General features: G+C 44.9%; 1 protein-coding gene across 2 annotated transcripts in view; it reads right to left on the minus strand.

The window, feature by feature from the left end:
• GLIS1 (GLIS family zinc finger 1) overlaps positions 1–17,786 on the minus strand; it is a 213,711-nt gene extending 195,925 nt beyond the window's left edge. Inside the window, exons 1-2 of one of the 2 annotated variants that reach the window (XM_039886593.1) lie at positions 17,598–17,786; positions 16,290–16,590 (exon numbers count right to left, since the gene is read on the minus strand). In XM_039886593.1, coding sequence (XP_039742527.1) covers positions 16,290–16,548 — 259 coding nt within the window. In that variant the 5' untranslated portion in view covers positions 16,549–16,590; positions 17,598–17,786. The remainder of the gene's footprint in view (positions 1–16,289; positions 16,591–17,597) is intronic. The other variant, XM_039886600.1, reaches the window with a different exon arrangement.
• Between the last annotated feature and the right edge of the window lie 874 nt (positions 17,787–18,660).

The raw sequence follows: 18,660 nt of genomic DNA on the forward strand, positions 1-18,660 counted from the left end.
AGGGCTGGGGCTCCAGCCACATCTTCCACCTTTGTTTGACACCTTCAGGCATGGATAAATATGGTCATCCTACAGCATCAGAGGCTGCGCCCAGTTCTCTGAGTGGGCCTCTCAGAGCCCCCTCTCACCGGAGTCATGGTGAGGAGAAAGCAATCCCCTCCCCGCCTGCCTGGCACAGGGGAAGAAAAAAACCACAGCTTTCTCACAGCTCTCTCCAAGGAAATCCTCTCTTTGGTATCTTCCACCTCAACCCTTTAACACCTTCGAAGTGTGTGCCAGGTAAGGGTCTCAAAACCAGAGTTTGGTTTAGGCACCTAAGGTCCCGCCGTAGAAGGTAGTGAAGTTCCACTTTAGAAGGTAACATTCAATACCTAGTGTCAATACCCACTGTCTCGGGGCTCAGCCAGAACCAAACGAGCAAAATCCTCACAGTGGCATCCTGTTACACACAGTCCCACCTGTGTACTGGCTTAACCGAAGAACTGGGCTACAACCAGAGCAGGAGGGGTAGGGGCAGTGCAAGTGGGATAAGAACTGGGGTGCAGATGAGGTGTAAGAGAACTAAATCCTCATCTATCCTAAAGAGAAGCCAGCAGACAATGAGCACAAGTAATCCAGAACCAGTAGCAGTCTTAGAGGTGGCACAGCACAGTGGTGAAGGCTTCACCATCCAACCAGCTGGGAAACCTGGGACCAGTCGCTTTTCTCCTCTGGGTCTGTTTCTTCATCTGCAAATCAGGGATAATAACAGGAACGCTTTCATAGGCTTGTGTGGAGAATTAAAGGAATGATGTTTATAATGTGCTTAGAGCATGACTGGACCATGGTAAGCACCATGTTTAGCTATCACTGTTTTTATTTTTGTAACTGAGACGTAGGGAAGAAAATATTAGAAAAAGACAAACTAAATGAGGTGAAGGCAGGGCCACCATTTTGTACAAGTCCAAAGAACACCGTCCACGTGGATGGGGCATAAGGGGTGCCCCCTGGAGGTGGGCACCCCACCAGCCCTGGTCCAAGGCAGCTAGCTCTCAGGAGCATGACGATGAAGGAAAGGGGAACAACGGACTCTCCTTAAAGTCATACGGTATAAGGTGATTTAAAAACTAAGTTTAGCATTATTTTGCTAAAAATAAAAATTTATTTTTAGAGTGTTAATAAAACAAGCTCCCCCAAATAGTAGCAACAGCAAACAAGAGGACTTGGTGAATGCCAAAAGGAAAGCGATGGAGAAATAACAAAGGAAAATCTTGGAAATGTGACTATATAAAAATTTTTACACTATGCAATATATATATGCCTTACTGTTAAATAGTACACCTGAAACTTACTGGATTTTGTTAACCAATGTCATCATAATAAAAATTTTTTTTAATTTCACATTTTTGTTTCAAAATCATGAAAAAAACTTGTTTAAACAGCACATTTGTAAAAATATTAGCAACAAACACTATGCACAGAGCATTAATATTCTTAATTGAGAACTTTAAAATATGTAAATTTTTAATTTTATAAGTAAAATATTCAGACCCTAGCATGAACACCAACTTGCAAAAGAGAAGTTATGAACTGCAAATCAACCACAATATATGTTCGACTACACTAACAATCAAATGTCAAATGAAATAATAACTAAATGTCTGTTCCACCTTCAAATAAGGAAATTCTTTTAGAAACACCGGTGAAGATGCAGGGAAGTAAATGCTCTAAGATACTGACTGCAGTTGTAAAATTTGTGCAGCCTTCTAAAGAGCTATTTGGTAATATGTGTCAAATGTTAGCCTGGTAATTTTCACTTCTGGGAATCCATCCTAAGAAAATAATCAGAGATGTAAATAAAGATTACTGCATAAAGATATTCACTGCAGCATAATCTTTACTAGGGAGAAAACTGAACCTAAGCATTATGCACATACAAGTAATATACATGCATATTTGTTAGTGTGTGCATAAACACAGACTTTACTAGTTGCCTCCAGCGATGTGTACTGGGGACAGCGGGAAGAGAAGAAGGCTTTTCTTAAGAATCCGTCTTGAGTCTTCTGAATTTTGAACCATTTTAATGCACTGCTTTTTCAAAATAATTTAACAAATTTAATAACATGAGATACATTTTTGAATGTTTACAAAGAATTTTAATAACATGGAAAGGGTTTATTATGTTAGAATATTAAGTTTAAAAATAAATACACAAGACTTTATATTCAGCATGATTTCAATGATATAAAAAATTTAATATAGTATAGATAAGCATAGTGAAAAGGCTGAAATAAAATATACCAAATGTAACTGGTTATCACTACTGGGGGTGAAATTACATGCAAATATTATTTCCATCTTTATATGTTTCTGTAGTTTCCAAATTTTCAACAAAAAGTAAGTACTGCTGACATAAGTGGGAAAGATTATTAAATTAAATTATCTTGCAAAGGTCAGCTACCTAGCAAAGAAGGATTAGGAGTGAGACCGAGAACTTTATTGGAAGTCAGGAACCTGTTCCTATCTAAGTGGCTGTGTAGTGTGCCTTTGGGATTCCTGTGCGTGATGCCAGTTTCAGAGATGCACTTGTATGAACCATATGCCTTCTCAGGGCTGATGCCCTAGGGAACCGACAGAACCCACCCACCAGAGCCAACCACTTAAATGTCCCCTCTCAAGGAAGCCCACTCTGATACCTCTCACCAGTGCTGGCCTGTGAGCTCTTTGACAGCAGGACAGATCCTAGGACTCACGTCTGCATCCCTAACAGGAGCCAGGCCTGGTAACCAGCATGCTAGCCCCATCTCCAAGCTGGTATGTCCATCTGCCGACCCTCTTAACTAGATGCTCTCCCAAGGCAGAGGCCAGGCCTGGGTTACACTTACTTCTCCGCTATAGAGCCTAGCATATGATAGGGCTCCAGGAAATGTTTGCTGAACAAATGGATAAATTAAAGAATGATATTCTAGACTAGTGAACTTTCTGTGGTGATGAAAACGTTCTATATTTGCTCTGTCTAATATGGTAGCCATTGACCATATGTGTCTACTGAGCACTTGAAATGTGGCTAGTATGACTGAGGGACTGAATCTTTAATTAATTAATTGTATTGTGAATAAATTAATTGTAATTAAATTAAATTTAAATAGTCATAAGTTCTCCTGTAAGAACATGTACATCACGGGGTAGTTATAAGATTATATAAGATCAATAAAAAAAAAAAAAATGACCCAGTGTCTTGCAGTCCTCAACAGATGATCACAGCAAAATACTGAAAATGACGATGAGGACAAGGGCCCCCTAACAACCCAAAGCCCCCACCAACTTGGGCAATATCACACGATGGGAATTTACTTGTGCTCTCATCTCTCTAGCAAATAGCTCTGCTGTATTCTGAGTGCATAAGCAGCCTGAGCCATTGAGAGAATGAAAAACTGGGAAGGAGAGGGAGGGGTATGAGGCTGAGACAGGAGAGACCGAAGAGTATGCAGAAATCAATCTCCCGGCCTAAATTGCCAAAGACAAGAAGAGAGGACATTCCCTCCAAGAGGAAAACTTAAGTAAACAGTAACTAGCAACAGGTACAAGAAAAGGGCTGACTAACCTGTGCACTCCTCCACCAGTGTCCTGCAGAGGACTGTTCTACATACCTGCATTCCTGCTGTCCCCAGAGACACAGCAGTCAGCTCCTTCCCACCATGACCTCACCGATTCTCTCACTAGCCTTGAAAGGGGAGCTAGCTAGTAAATATTTCCATTTTATAAGCCAGCAAACCAATGCTCAGTGAGATTGCCCGAGGTGACAAGGCTTAAACTCACTGGAGCCCAGGAGTCAGTTTAGGACAGTGAGCCAGGTGATAAGGTGATGAAGCTTCACAGAGGACAGCTGGAAACCCAGCCAGGCTGTGAGCATTCGCCCACTGTCCATCTGCCCTCCAGACTGCAAGCTTGGTGCAGGCAAGGGTTCTGTCTTGGTGTCCCAGGGCCCAGTCCAATACCTGGGGCACAGGAGCCATTTAATATACACTGATGAACAACCAAGCGACAACCACACCTAGGTGCAGCCCCTCTCATTCTCAGGATACTTACACTCTCTTTGTCCCATATGTTCTTAACAATTGACTGAGTAAGGATCACTCTCACCACTTTACAAATGGGAAACTGAGGCTCAGAAATAGAGGGCCGCTCTGGGTTGCTTCCCTGAGAATCTGCTTGGGGAACATCCCAGGAAACCACACCTTACTGGAGAGGGACAGGTTAATTGTGCTGGGGTCCTGCATCCATTCTGTTCTCTGGTCCACACTCCCTCTGCAAGTCAGAGATGCATTCATTACAGACCCTGCTCCAAGGAGCCCACAGGCTCCTCAGGAAGGAAAACCTGGAGCCAAGTATCTCTAATACCTGATTGTTCAGTGAGAGAAAAGTGACAAAGGGCAGTCAGAAGATGAAGGAGGGAAAGAAATGTATAAATCAGAGTAAAGGGGTAGAGTACTGTGAGGTAGAGGAGAAATGGCATCAGAAAAAGTCGGGCCTGGGAACGCAGTGCCAGCTCTGCACTCAGTAAGACCAGTAATAAGAGCTCAGCTTTGGTCATTCTGGCCAGAGGAGGCAGTCTCTTGACTGTGATGAATAGGTAAGATTAGATCCAAGGCAGCAGACCTCCAGAGGACCTGAGAGAAGACACAGAGAGGAGGTGAGAAAGGGTGGGGTCTTGAAGTCAGACAGGTCAAGTCATTCAGCCTCTTTGGGATTCTGTTTTCCTCTTCTGTAAAATGAAGGTGATAATACTCCCCTCACAAGGAGTAAGTATAGGAAGAATTAAATGGCTTCTTGAGGTATCTGTTCACAGCAGGGTTCTACAAATGCAAGCCACTGTTGTACTACAGAGAACCACCAGCATGGGGAAATGGGAGCAAAACAGTAATGGCATCATACATTTGGGAGGTACAATCAAAATAATTCAGCTGAATACTAGAGTTGGAAGGCAACTCTCAACCCAAAAAAACAGGAATGGTAGGAGATCTGAGCCTCCTGACCTACCCCACAAACATCCCATCCTGCTGGACATCAGAGCCACCACAGGCTGAGTGAGTGCCTTAGACTGACCCCAAGGCCGGGACCTGTCAGAGAGCTGGGCAGATGCACATCTCTGCAAAGGACATAGCTCCTAATCTTCCCCTAGCCCTAAGTGAAGCCAAGATGCCCACCAACCCGATCAGTGTCTTCGAGCAGTGGGATTAAAACCTCAGTCTCTCTGACTCCAAAGTCCTTACCCTTTTAATTATACCAAAAAAGAAATATATAAATCAGAGTAAGGGGGTAGAGTACTGCGGTGTAGAAGAGAAATGGCATCAGACAAAGTCAGGCCTGGGGACACAGTCTCAGCTCTGCACTCAGTGAGAACAATAACAAGAGCTCAGCTTTGTTACACACCAACCATATGCTAGCCCCTAGCTAGGTGCTCTACATACTTCTCATCTTGATCCACACATCGACCCGATGAGACAAGAATTACCTCATTTTATGAATTTCCTCCAAGGAAGAAAACTGGGGCTCGGAGTCCAATTAACTCACCCACAGTCCAGCGAATGGTCTAGTCAGAATCTGAAACCAGTTCTGACTCCATAAGCCATGTGGCCACCTTTGCACAAGCAACATGGCCTCTCTGAACCTTAGTCTTCCCATCTGTTCAAAGGAGAATTGAACAAATAATAATAATTTGGGTGGAGCTTTACAATTTATAAAGGTCAAACCACACTAGTGCCTGGAGAGAAGCGAGGAAATCAGTGCCCCCAGGGTCCTGTATGAGTCTGCCCTGGAGTGGGTATCTGGGGTGTGTATCTCAATCTCCACCCCAGGAGGGCTGCTGAGAGCTGGCTCCTGTCTCCCAATTCCAATACTTAGTTCAAGGTTCTTCATCATCTTAGAGAAATCTGGGTCAGATGTGTTACAGTCACCAATATCTGCTCTTTAAACCACAAGACAAGACACATTTCACAGTACCTAGGACTCTGCCTAGAAGGGAGGGTAGGTATGCAGCAAAGAGTGTCTACAAACCCGGGCCAATCACACCAAGACAGCCAGGAGGCCCCTTGCCCCACCACTTGGCCTGGAAGTTCTGAGGCTTGCAACCAAGAAGGGTCTGTGATCAGTGAAGCCAACTCTTCGAGGAGAAGAAAGGGGAGGGAAGGGGAGGAGAGGGGAGGGGAGGAGAAAAGAGAGGAAAAGGAGACCCAGAGAGGTGAGAAGACTTTCTCAAGGTCACCTTGCGAGAGTAAGCGAGAGTCAGACCTCATTATGAAGAGCCCCCAAGATGGTGCTGGAAAGAGAATATGAGTGTGTCTGCATGTGAGAACTCATCGTGTTTATTGGAGTCGCAAATATACTGAGAGCTTACAGTGTGTTCAACTCTGTAGGAAAAAGAATATAAAGCTCAGCTCCTCCTTTATAGGCTACAAGTTCCTTGAGGGCAGGGATGAGGTTGGACTCCATTTCCAACCTTCCCAGACACCCACTCTGAGCCAGATCCCATGATGGGCACATGGGGTGCAGGGATAATGAGACTCAGCTCCTGTCCTCAAAGATACTTAAGTAAATAGAAATTCACCACAGAGAGTTACCAGTGCTACAGCAAAAGGAAGTACAAGGGTTGTGGGTGCCAGAGCTCTAACATAACCCAGCCTAGGAAGAAAGGAAAGGCTTCTGGGAATAGGTGGCACTGAGTAGGGTCTTAAAGAATAAGCAAGTGTCAATCTGGGGGATAGGAAGGGAAGAAAGGCTCTTCCAAGGGTTTTGTTTACCAAACATTTACATGATAGCAATAACAATAATAATAATAATCCCAACACCGAGTAATTTACCATGTGCCAATCTTGGTATTTAAGCACTTAGATACACATGTATTGATTCATTTCATCCTCGTAACAGGCTTTTGAGACCATTACTATTATTACGCCCATTTTACGATAAGGACATTGAGGCCCAGAGAGCTCAATAACTTGCCCAAGATCTCCCAGTTAGTATCTGGAGCCAGAATTTGAACCTACTGGCCTAGTTCCACACCCACAGCCTCGATGAGCACCCTATATACTTCTCAGATGTGTACTTTCTACTGTACTGGGTACAAAGATGAATATTTGAATAATAACTATTTATTTTCTAACTTGTCCTGAAAATGATTTAAGGAGGTACAAAGATGAATTAAAAGAAGCTCACAGTGTATAAGGACAGGACAAGTAAAGAGAAAATTCAGGTCTTGAGCTGCTTAAGAAAAAGTCTAATGATGCTCAAGAACAGGCCAAGCAGGCTTTAACGAGAGATGGGGCTGGAGCTGGAGATGGGAGGGAAGGCCTTGACCGCCAGATCAAAGGGCTTGGATTTTTCCCATTGGCCAACTGGTTTCCATTCTACAAGCAAGTCGTAGTTCAGGAGAGCTCATTAAAGCATCTACCAAGACTATAGAACAAATCGTTATCTCTACAGATGTGTGAGTAGTTGATAAATTACAAATCTGTTTAAAAGAGCTCTTAAAACTAGTAATCTCATTAGATATTTTTTCCATCAACAGACACTAAAAATATAACTGCTATCATGTGAACAGGAAAAAAAAATTGTCCTTGCATTTAGAAAACTTGAACATCACTGCTGGCAGGGATGGGAAGTAACAGAAAAGTTTTAAGCAAGGAGTTCCTAGGATTCAAGGTCTGGGATATTTGCAATCTACCCGTCCCTACAACCCCACCTCTCCAAGCCCCTCGATCTGCTGGAAATCAACCATCTGAAGGCCCAAAGATGAGCCTATCCCAGCAAGAAGCTCCAATGCTGAGATATTCTCAGAAAGAGCGCTACGTAAGTACAAATGACTGTTTGATCAATCATTTGGCCTCAGCATGGGATTTGGTTAGAATTAAAGCCATCTGGCTGGGGGGGAGGAGACAACCAGGCGGGAAAATGACCCACTCCCTCCCCCAAAAAGCATTGTTAAAATATAACGGGGGAAAAACAGTAAAGTCTCTGCTGTTATTTCAGCCTAAGCCACTTAATCCTTCAGCACATAAAGCAACTAATTTATGACCTTTTCCCTTTAAAAAGTAAATCAGAAGACGCTGCCTTGAATTCAGGTATCACTGAAACACACTACTCATCCCTCCCAGAGAAATATCCTGTTTCATAAACCTTCGAGATACTTGAAACTGCAGATCACTAAATGCCTAGCTTTAGGCATCTGACATTCCAGAGAATTAATATTTAAACTTATTATAGGGAAAAAGAATTGAGTTTGGTTGAAGCATGAAATATTTAATAGTGTTCTCCAAATTAGAAACCCTATTTTGTTTCGCGCTGGAAATGCCAACGTTATTACCTGGGCTTTGCACTCAAACAGGATAAAATGCACAGGCGGTCTTGAGATTAAACACACAATTACGGTCGATTTCTCCAGAGAGAAGGGGAGTGAGACAGGTTTGGGGAGTGGAAGCGATTGAGTTTCATTTTTACGATACCCTTAAAATTATATTATCATTCTCTGCCTCGAGGGTTGGACTTGAGAGGGCTGAAGCCACTTAACCACCGAAAACTATGTCAAGATCGGTGAATCCACAGAGGCCTGTTCACAGGCTTGTGAAGCAGTCTACGTCTTGGAATGGGCCCGCTGCTGGGCAGAACCCCGTAACTTTCTCTACACGCTAGGACAAAAGTATTAAGTGGTTTGGGATAAAAATTAAGCTTCATTTGAGACAGTGGATCCTGGCAGCCTCTGCCGGCACGTGTAATTTATTTACAGGGTTGGAAAGTCGGCAAAATACATCATCAACTCTTACACAAACTTCTACTAGGTATTAAATACCCAAGCCTCAGAGAAGTAATTCATATAGTCCAGTAATGTTCCAAAATAAACCCAATCTCCGGCCCTCTAGAGAGCTTAAAACAGCAAATGGGATCTGTGTTTTTTAAGTCAGGTTTATAATATTCCTGGTTTTTTGCTAAAGCCTTATTTTTCATCAAACCTGTTATTTAAAAACAAAAGCAACAATATCTAAAAGACTAATCTTGTTGCTAAAAGGACACAAACAGGCAGAGGCTGGGCTGCCTCATAACCAGGGCCATGCTGGTACTTCTTCCCACTCTCCATTGCAGATCCAGTCTCCAAGGCAGAGAAGCCTTGGGCAATAAAGACTCCTGCAATTTCACCTTCAGAATGAGTATAATTCCTTGAAAATGTCCACACATACATTCTCATGCATGCATTTGCCCTTATGCAAGACCACAAACACAAACCAGCAGGGGGACCTTTTCCTTCTATAGGGGGTCATTTGGTTCATTCATCATCTGACACACAATACCCATTTCCCACAAACAAACTCTCAAGTTCACTCTGATCCCTGGCCCGTTCTCCCAAGCTCTTCTTCACCCAACCAAATATATAATAAGAAATAATTATTTAATAGCTCTCAAGACACCATGGCCCAGTGAAGCATGCATTCTTACCCACCAGGCATGGTGGGAATCATGAGGAATTGTCTTCAAACAGATGTCTTCAGAAGCAGTAGAAGGGAAACCGCAACCAGGGCCTGGGCCAGGAACCTCTCCAAACTGTGCGAAAGGCTCAAATGGGGACTAGAATCCACCTCAACCAATGAGGTGTGCATGTGTGCCGCTGCTTCTGAGAATGGGTGCTGATAGGGGGCACCTCCATAGCCTCAGAGAGTCCTTGCCTGAGGACCCCATGGCACAACTGGGAACCGCTATCATTCCCCCATTTCTGCAGCAGTCCTAATGGAGATAGAGTCTCCCCTCAAAGTCATATTTGGGCCTGTTAGCTGAGACTCAGTAAGTGCTGCTCTGGAGAATGGCTGTCTGGACCAGCCTGTGTAGCCTTCTGCTGCCTTTCCCCCAGCTTCCGTGCACACTCTACAGCCACAGCGACTTCTTGCCGCTGCTTGGGTTTTAAAGGCTGTCCTTGAGAGCACTATGCTTTGGTGGGAAAGTACCGGACTTGCTGTCAGACAAAGCTGGGTTTAAACCCTAGGCTCTACTACTGACTATCTGTACAGCGAGTCGCTATGAATTAAATAGTGAGCTTATTATTAAAACAAATCGATCATCTTTCCAAGCCTCAGTTCCCCCATCTGTAAAATCAGAATAAGGCCTCCTGTCCTCACAGGGTTATTGGGCATTATTAAATGTAGTCACAGCTATAAAGTTCCTGGCCTAGAACAGAGTAGATACTCAATAAAGGTTAGTAGATCTTGTTCTTCCGGTTCCTTCTGAGGTTAGCTTCAGGAGTCAGAGTTCCGATGAGAGGTCAAGTCTATAACCTGGCCTGAGACAAAGACGGTACCTCTTTATATACACTAGATTCTTTCCAACCTTCCCTGCCCAGTTTACGTGGAATTCCAGAGCATAAAAGCAGAAAGGGACTATGGATCATCCTATAGAACTGCTTCCCATTTTACAGATGGGGAAACCAAGGCTCAAAGTGAAGGGCGAGGTCCACATGCATGGAGGCTATACAATGGTGCATGTGTTTGCTCCAGACAGGCCAAACCATAACCACCAAATAAATTCAGGCCATACAGGAAATGCATTATTCAGTTAGCGGACTGAAGGTCTCTCAGTGCATCTGACTCAAATGCTGACTTTAAAAACACAGCTCGTAATGCTAACACAATCTGCCTTGACCGGTCGGAAATCTTCTAAAGGAATAACCCTTCGGAGTTTAGGGAAAGAATTGTGGTGGGGGGAACAGATGCTTTGATTGACTTTAAACTATAAGACCATTGGGTTAGGGCTGTATTCTCTCGACCCCCACCCCATCCAAGCCTGTTTTCTTTCAGTTTCTTATAAATAAGGCTTTGGGAGACCAAAGCAACCACTAAACATCCCGCCCCCCTTTTTTTTTCTCCTTTCCTTACTCAGTAACTCAGCTATCAATCCTGGACTTTGCTTCTAATGCCGAAAACTTTTTTTTTTTTTTTTCATTGTAAACTATTAATTCGGGCAGCGGCTGTTGATAAACAAGAAGTTTGTTTTTAAACTGCTAGAATCATTAGCACAGTGAAAGCAAGCAGCACAAATATTTCAGAGTGTGCTCTTTTTTCCTGGCCCTGGTATTACAGCTATGATCTTTGCATAATGCAGTTGAATTTTTCAAAGCCCACTGCAACGTTTGTTTCATTTCTTCTCCCCCTTGCACTAAGTGTCTTTGTTTCTTTAAAGACAAAAATAAACTACTCCCTACCAAAAGAAACAACACAACTCTCCAGGTCCAAGCTAATTGCAACTAAAATTCGTATTAGGAAAAATAATTAGCAAACCACACATAATTTAACTTTGAATATAACCATAGATATAAGGTGAGATCGTTGAAACAGACTTCTTTTCCAAGAAAGTTGAGAGAAGGAAGGAAAATTACTCTCTCTACCCAAAAGCCATAGTTAGTGAGAGTCACTGGTCAACTTACAAATAAAGTTGGTATTTGTTTGTTGTTTTTTTTTTTCCTAATCCTATCCAAAAAAGGATTGCAAATCCTATTCCAAACTTTAGTTTCTTTCCTTTTCTAGAATGCTGGCCAAACTCCACAAAATAAAACCGAAGAAAATGATGATAATTATGCAACGTTCGGAACAAAGAACATAAGAATATATTTTTTTAAATGATTCATTGTGCACTTATGCCTGTAATGGGGTTTTAACGCACTGTAAAAATAAGTGCGATGGTTCACTTAGCTTCTCACGCAAATGTAACGCAGGGAGATGAATAACTCAAAGATGGGGTGGGTTTTGGGTTTTTTTCAGAAGGAGAAGTGTGAGGGAAAACCGCAGCATATAAAGAAACATGTTTTTTAATCACAGAGAGCAACACAGCCTATCAATATGATTCCACAGCTAAGAGGGTCCTGAGACCTCGGCCCAGCTAAGCACTGAAGGTAAACTACTCAAAAACTAAGCCTAAATTAAGTTACAATCCCATATGATGGTCCTCTTTCCATTTTGCACGCCAAGTCTTAGCAGCTTCTAGAGAGCTTGGGATGCAAGAAGAGAAGAGAAATTCTAGCCGTACAAGACTCTCGGGGAACCTTTGGGAATTATATTTCCACTACACGTCTATAAAAGATTTGTCGAATACGTAACTCTAAGGACTGTAGACGCAACATGTTCCTATCTTATTTGTGTACCCACACACATACATGTTTCTCTTTGTCTCACTGAGCCTGACATTTGGCCAGCAGGTTTTTCTCCCCCTTGTTTGAAACCTCAAGCACCGAAAAAATTTGGATCTGATTATTTCCGGATCACAGGACCAGCACTTTAAAATGGATGAAATGCAAGCAAATTGCCCACCAGACCCAGAGGGGGTAAATGCTTTCAAAATAACTCATACCTTTCTATTACGGATGCGCTAGCCCCTGCAAGGTCTCCCCAGAATATCATGGTGGCTTCTGATTCAGACGAAGAAACTCTACCATGTAACACCACCAAACCCATCACGTTTACTCTCCAGCACCAGCCGCCCCTAACATCCATACACACAACCTACAATTGCGTTCCTTTTTTGTTTTCCATATATATATGTATATATATATAAATATATTTTTATTTATATATATATACATATACATATGTATATGTATATATATATATATATGCTAGCCTTTGTTTTTAAGTTACAAGATTGACTACTTTTTGGAAGTTACAGCCATGTTATGATGCCTGTTTACTAATGGCAGAGTCCACATTTGTCATGATCATCGGTCCCCTTTTATTGCTAGGACATGTCTAGTTTCAGCGCACAGTGAAAAGGGCTCAGTGAGTCTCTGGGAATTAAAAAGCGAGCTTATTGTCTGGTTTGGTCTGGGAACAGCAATTCTAGACAAATGGAATCATCTGGTAAACTAAGGTGTTTTCTAACAATGGCATAGATATTAGTTATCTATTTCCAAAGATTCAAGACAGAAAAAATACCAAAGGCAAAAAATATTTTAATTTCTCTGAGAATGTTAAGGAGGCCATGGTGAATGCCTGCTGTCGGCCACCAACACACACATGTAGAAGGTACAAGTTGTAGCACCAGAGTCAAATATTTGGAACAGGAAACCTTGAAAACTGCCATTAACTGTCTCTTGCTTTGAGCACGTCCTTGAATCTTAATGTCTTCATCTATAAAATGAGAATCAGAGTAATAGGAGCCAGTATCCGCCCAGCACTCTATACACTGCAAAGCGTTTCTACATCTGTTCCCTTGAAACAGCCCACAAGATAGGCAGAACACAGCTGGTATAAGGGCAGATGAGAGAATGTGTGGGAACCTAAGCTGAAAACTGTGAAGCACTGCGCACGGGAATGAGCTTCATCAGATCATCGTCACAAAGCTGACCACCCCATAAAGCCCAGATGTTTACCCTACCTTCTTTCCTTGTTAGGATTTCCAAAAGCAGAGAGTCGGGTGTTTAAAAATAAGAAAGAAAAATGCAGCATCTGGTAAATTGGCCTTTCCAGCTGTTTGGAATCTGGATAAACGGGACTCTGCCATAAACAGATCATGATTCTTATTGTAAATGATGATAATGTTAGTCCATGATGTCGCACCATTCCCAGTGCCTCCTGACTCCAGATCTGGAAACACAGAGGACCCCGACATTTACGAATAAGCTGCCGGATTCAAGAGCTCGCTCCCTTCCTCAGCTTAGGGTCTGTTCAAGGCAGAAGGCAGATCATCTGAAACCTGATTCCAGTATCTGTCACTGGGCAGCGGTAGCCACAAAAGACCTGAAGCTTGGTTCCTCTCAGCTTCCCCCGCTTAGTGCACCAGTTAGTGATCTTCACACATTCAATATTTTAAAAATCAAACTTTTCTCCCCTCTTGCACTATTCTCTTTATCTCAAAGATCACTGACTGTAGCATAGTGCCCTGCATGAATTAATAAAAGAAACCCCTTCTACTTTTTTTATAAAGCACTCTTACAACCATTGTTTCATTTACCCTGGGAGATAAGCATTATTCTAGCGCAAATAAAAAATCAGAGGTTGAGAACGTTAAACACATCACAAAACACAAAATAATCAGGCACTGAAGCGGCCCTTTCACACTCTATCACTAATGCTCTCCTCAGTCTTTCAAAGTAAGTCTCCCAGTAGATTTATAAATGAAGAAACTAAGGCTCAGAGAATGAAATAACTTCTCCCCAAGGTCCCACAGATCATCACTGGCGGGGTCTTATAATTTCCACCACAGTCAATAAATATTTTTCAATTGGTATTTCTATCTGTCTGTTTCCAATAAGTCTCAGACTTGGAGCTAAACACCAAACATTCAAAGGGTTATGTGGTCTGGGGAATATTTTGGTGGGAATAGGGAATAAGGTGCTGTTTCCTTAAGGCACTTTTTAAAAGGTCGCCATAGCTCTGGTTTTGTCTCAGGCCACAGGGCGACTTGACTGTGAAGAAGGGAGGGACAGAGGGACAGAGCCAGATCTGAAACCTCTTGAAATCTCTTCAAGCCCAAGTCCATGAGCAATGGGTTGGCCAGAGACCTCCGACCCCCAATCAGACCTCCAATCAGCCTTTTACACACAATACACTTCTCTCACTCTCAGGCCTCAGTTTCCTCATCTTTCAAATGGGTGTGATAAATCCTACCCCACCAGCCTCTGGAGGCTGTGAAGAAAACAGTTTAGAGGCCTCTTACAAAATGCTTAACCAGAATGACCATTCCAAATAAAATCTTGACTTAAAGATCTCATATTGTAGACACTGGGGGGAGGGGACTATAAATAAAAATAATTGGGGTTTGAGGCAATAGAAGTAGGAAGATCGTACACAGAGCATCCAGATGAAAAGTCTCTAACCACGGCTTGGAACAAAGGCTGTTTGGGAAAGCCATTCAGTAGGTCTGCAGAGACAGCGATCTTCAGATGACAGCTACGATTTTTCCAAACGCAAAATGTTGCAAGAGGGTATCTGTTTAGGGGAGGATTACGTATGTAGGGGGTGAAGCCAGGGAGCTCAGAGCAGCAAATATTACGTCTTGCTGTGTGGCGCTCCTCTCTCCTTAAAGAGAACCTCATATGTGTATTCCAGCAATAATATTCTAAAGGCATTTTTTCTATATCTTTCCTCTAAAATATGATCTCTATTTCTGGGAGAAGAGGCTGACATTTAAAACAACAAGACGAGAAACAGCACTCTCCTACAAAGTTGTGTGTTTTCATTAAAAAGAAAAAAAACTGTTTGAATTTATTTCATTTTGTCAGTCCCTGAAGAGGGAAGTTGGATATTTTTTACCCAGAACGAGCTCTCATCTCTAAAAGTAAGCCACCCTACCTTTTCTAAGTTGCTGGAGCTCATGCTAAAGGAGTGATGCTTACAGAGCCATAAAAGAAACTGGTTTTTGTCTTCCTTGAGAATCACTTGGAAATAGAAGTAAGCGGTCCCAAACACGGAAATAATGAAACCCCAAAGCCTTGGTTTCTCCCAAGGGGAAAAAAAAGGTGGAAGATGGGGGGATACATTGCCTTAACAATTTCCCCAATTTCTGGTTAATTATCTGTCAGTATGAAACTAACAAATGATGTCTCAATAATCATTAACTGTGATGAGAAGAACAGGCTCATGAGAATCCTAGCATCGTCGCTGACTTTGAGCCCACAAACTGTGCTGGGGCCTTCACCTTACTGGGTAGAGGAAGAGTACTGCGAACTAACTTTTAACCAAAGACTATGCTTCTAAAGTATTGAGTACAGAAAAGCCATTTTTCAAGTCAGAACTTGACTCAGTCTGGCTCATAGATTAATAAAATTTTTCATCAGGAATCCAGAAATCATCCCGCATAAATTAATTCCTTACTTGACAGATGGGGAAACTGAGGTACCAAGAGGGGAAGGGTCTTGTTGAAGGCCCTTGGTTTTTGTTAATGAGGGAGATTGGAATACCTCAAAATATGCCTTTAGTTGGCTCAGAGAAAATACTCAAGTGGCTACTCATCCTAATTTATAATAAGGTTTTGACGCTTTTCACACAGCTTTTATCGGAAACATACAAGAGCAAAATTATGTAATCTAACCTTTCTAGACACACATTTCCCAAAATAGACTTATTGCGCTTAAATTAGATGGTTTCTAAACAGGCATCACTTTAGAATGACAAGCTAGTCCCAAACAACTAGAGAGAAACTGACAACCTCAGGAGAAAGTTCCGAACACCAAGTTCTCCCGAGGATTCCTACAAATGCGTGCGGTGGAGACGTCAGGCAGCCCGAATCTCTCAACACCCCTCCACACCCCTGGCCCGGCGTGTTGGCAGGGCCAGACTTACCCTTCCCGGCGGCGGCGACCTTGGACGGACCATAGTTTCGGGGGCTCCGGGACCGGAGGAGGTCGTGGGCACGCGGCGGTGGCACAGGCGGCCGGGATAGCAGGTCACGAGGGTCCCCATCCCCGCAGCCGCCACCGCTCACGGTGACCCTGAATGCCATGTGCGCACCGAGGCCTGCAGGCCCACGGCCGGGACCGGGAGCGTCGGGAGCCTCCTTCGGCCTCTTGTCTGAGTGCGCCTCCGCCACCTCGCAGTGCATCGCGCCGGAGTGGGGCGCACTGCTGGGGGTCGCGCAGGGCTCCTGAGGATGGGAGACAGCACACGAGCGTCGGTACGAGGGGAGCGGCTCTCTTCTTGTCCCGGGGCTGGAGTTTATACAGATCACGAATCCCTGCTTTATTCCTCACTCTAAAAGACTAGTGCCACCAAACACCCTAACCTGACAAACCCACCTCACCCCCTGTAAAAGCCCCTCCCTGAGGGCAGGAGAGCATCGCACTTCCTTCCCTAGCGAATCGAGGATCCCAGCTGCCGGCCACCGCAGCGCATACCCTTAGGTTCCTACACTCTCCCAATCAAATGCGCCTCCACCACCTCCGCCGATACCGGCCCTCTTTGGACGAATGGGGAAACTGAGGCCTGGAAAGGGGAGAGCGCCTGTGCGGCGTCACCAGTGAGACCGGGAGTGGGCGGCAACAAGGATTCCCGGGGCAGGGCTCTGGCGAAGCCGCGGGGACTGCTCCAGGAGGGTCGCAGGCTGCGCCTGGGGGGACAAGGCTGCGCGCAAGGACAACGGACTGCGCACCCACGGATCCCAAGCACAGACTCTCCGAGATTCACCCACAACCACCTAAGCTGCGAAAAATGGGAGTCTTAATAGGAGTCCGAGGAAGAGCGCTCACTCCCGTGAGGCGAACCCATCACGCGCACATCGAGACACGCACACTCCTACGCGCAGCAGAGAAATTGAACCGATCACGCGCTCAAACTCGCACAAACTCAGTAATGCCAATGCATCCCCACTCCCACGCACACCACACACCCCCGCTAATGCACACTCAGAGACACGACGTACTACATATACTATACTCTCTCATTCATCCGTCCTGGGCCCCCCTCCATAGAGACTCGGCCCTTCCATCATCCCTCCTGTAAAGAGGGCCCTGGCACCCCCAATTCTCCTTTTCCTTTGGCGCTCCCCGCGCCATTCCAAAGCTCCCCGGGTTCGAGCATCGCTGGGACTCTAGCCCCAGATTTCGGGCCCGGGCGCCCACCCTTCTTCCGGCCACCGGCCGCGCCCCCTCTCACCTTGCCACAGCTGCAGCAGCTCCTGAGGCGCACTGTTCGCGGCGCCTCCACTGGCGCCGCAGCCCCCGCAGCCGCGGCTGCAGCCGCGGCGTCCTGCGGGGCGGCACCCTGAGGTGGGGGCGGGGCCAAGGCCTGCCCGACAGAGACTTTGGCCACTGGCTAGCTGAGGCCGCCCTGTTGAGGCCAATCGCGGCGCGAGGGCGGGACCTCCTCGCCTGGGGGGCTGGGCGGGGCTGGGCGCGCGGCTGGGCGGAGGGTTTGACAGGCCGTGGCGGCAGGAGCTCTGCGCTGTCCGTCGTCCTCCCGCCAACAAGCGGGGCCAGGCCGGTGGGGCGGTGCCACGGGTCACAGAGGCTGGGCTCTGTCGTTGGGGCCGGGCTGGCCTGGGCGGCGGAGCTCATTGAGCGTCAGGAGAGCGGGTTCAACCTGGCTCTGTCTGTCTCTCCCAGTGGCTGGAGCAAGACCCTTCCCCTGTCTCTAGTCAGTTTTCTTCTCAGATGGGAAGGTAATAGATGTGAAAGTGCCTTAAAAGTTTTCTTGCGGAACCCAACTTGCTCACTTGGGAGCTCGCACAGATTTCTTAGCGAGTCAGCTTCGAAGTTGAGACCCGAATCCAGAGCTCTCAGACCACTTTTTTTACCTTTCTGTTTTTGTTGTGCTTTTCATCGGAAAAAGCCCTGGCTAGAGGGCCTCAAACTCAAAGGATAAAAGACAAACAAACAAAAACAGAATCCCAGATCTCAACTAGAAGATATTCCAATTGCATCTATGAATCTGCCTGGGGGTAGGCAGCTCCAGGAGAATCTTACAGCCCTGGGTGTTGAGATTCAGTCTTCCAAGTAAAGTTCCTCCAGGGCCTGGAACATGGTTTCCCTGCATTCTGGGCTCCCCTCACAGACAGCAGTGTCTCAAGGATCCCTGCCTAATGTGTAGAAAGAACACTGGACAGAGAACAAGACTTTGGGGTGACTGGAAGCAGGGGCTCAGTTCTCTTCTCTGAGTGTCAGTTTCTTCTTGTGCAAAACTAGATTGTTCACCCGGGCTCAGACTATTTGCCAGGGCT

This window comes from Pteropus medius, unplaced genomic scaffold (genome assembly GCF_902729225.1).
Source record: "Pteropus medius unplaced genomic scaffold, Ma_sr-lr_union100, whole genome shotgun sequence".
Lineage (NCBI taxonomy): Eukaryota > Metazoa > Chordata > Mammalia > Chiroptera > Pteropodidae > Pteropus > Pteropus medius.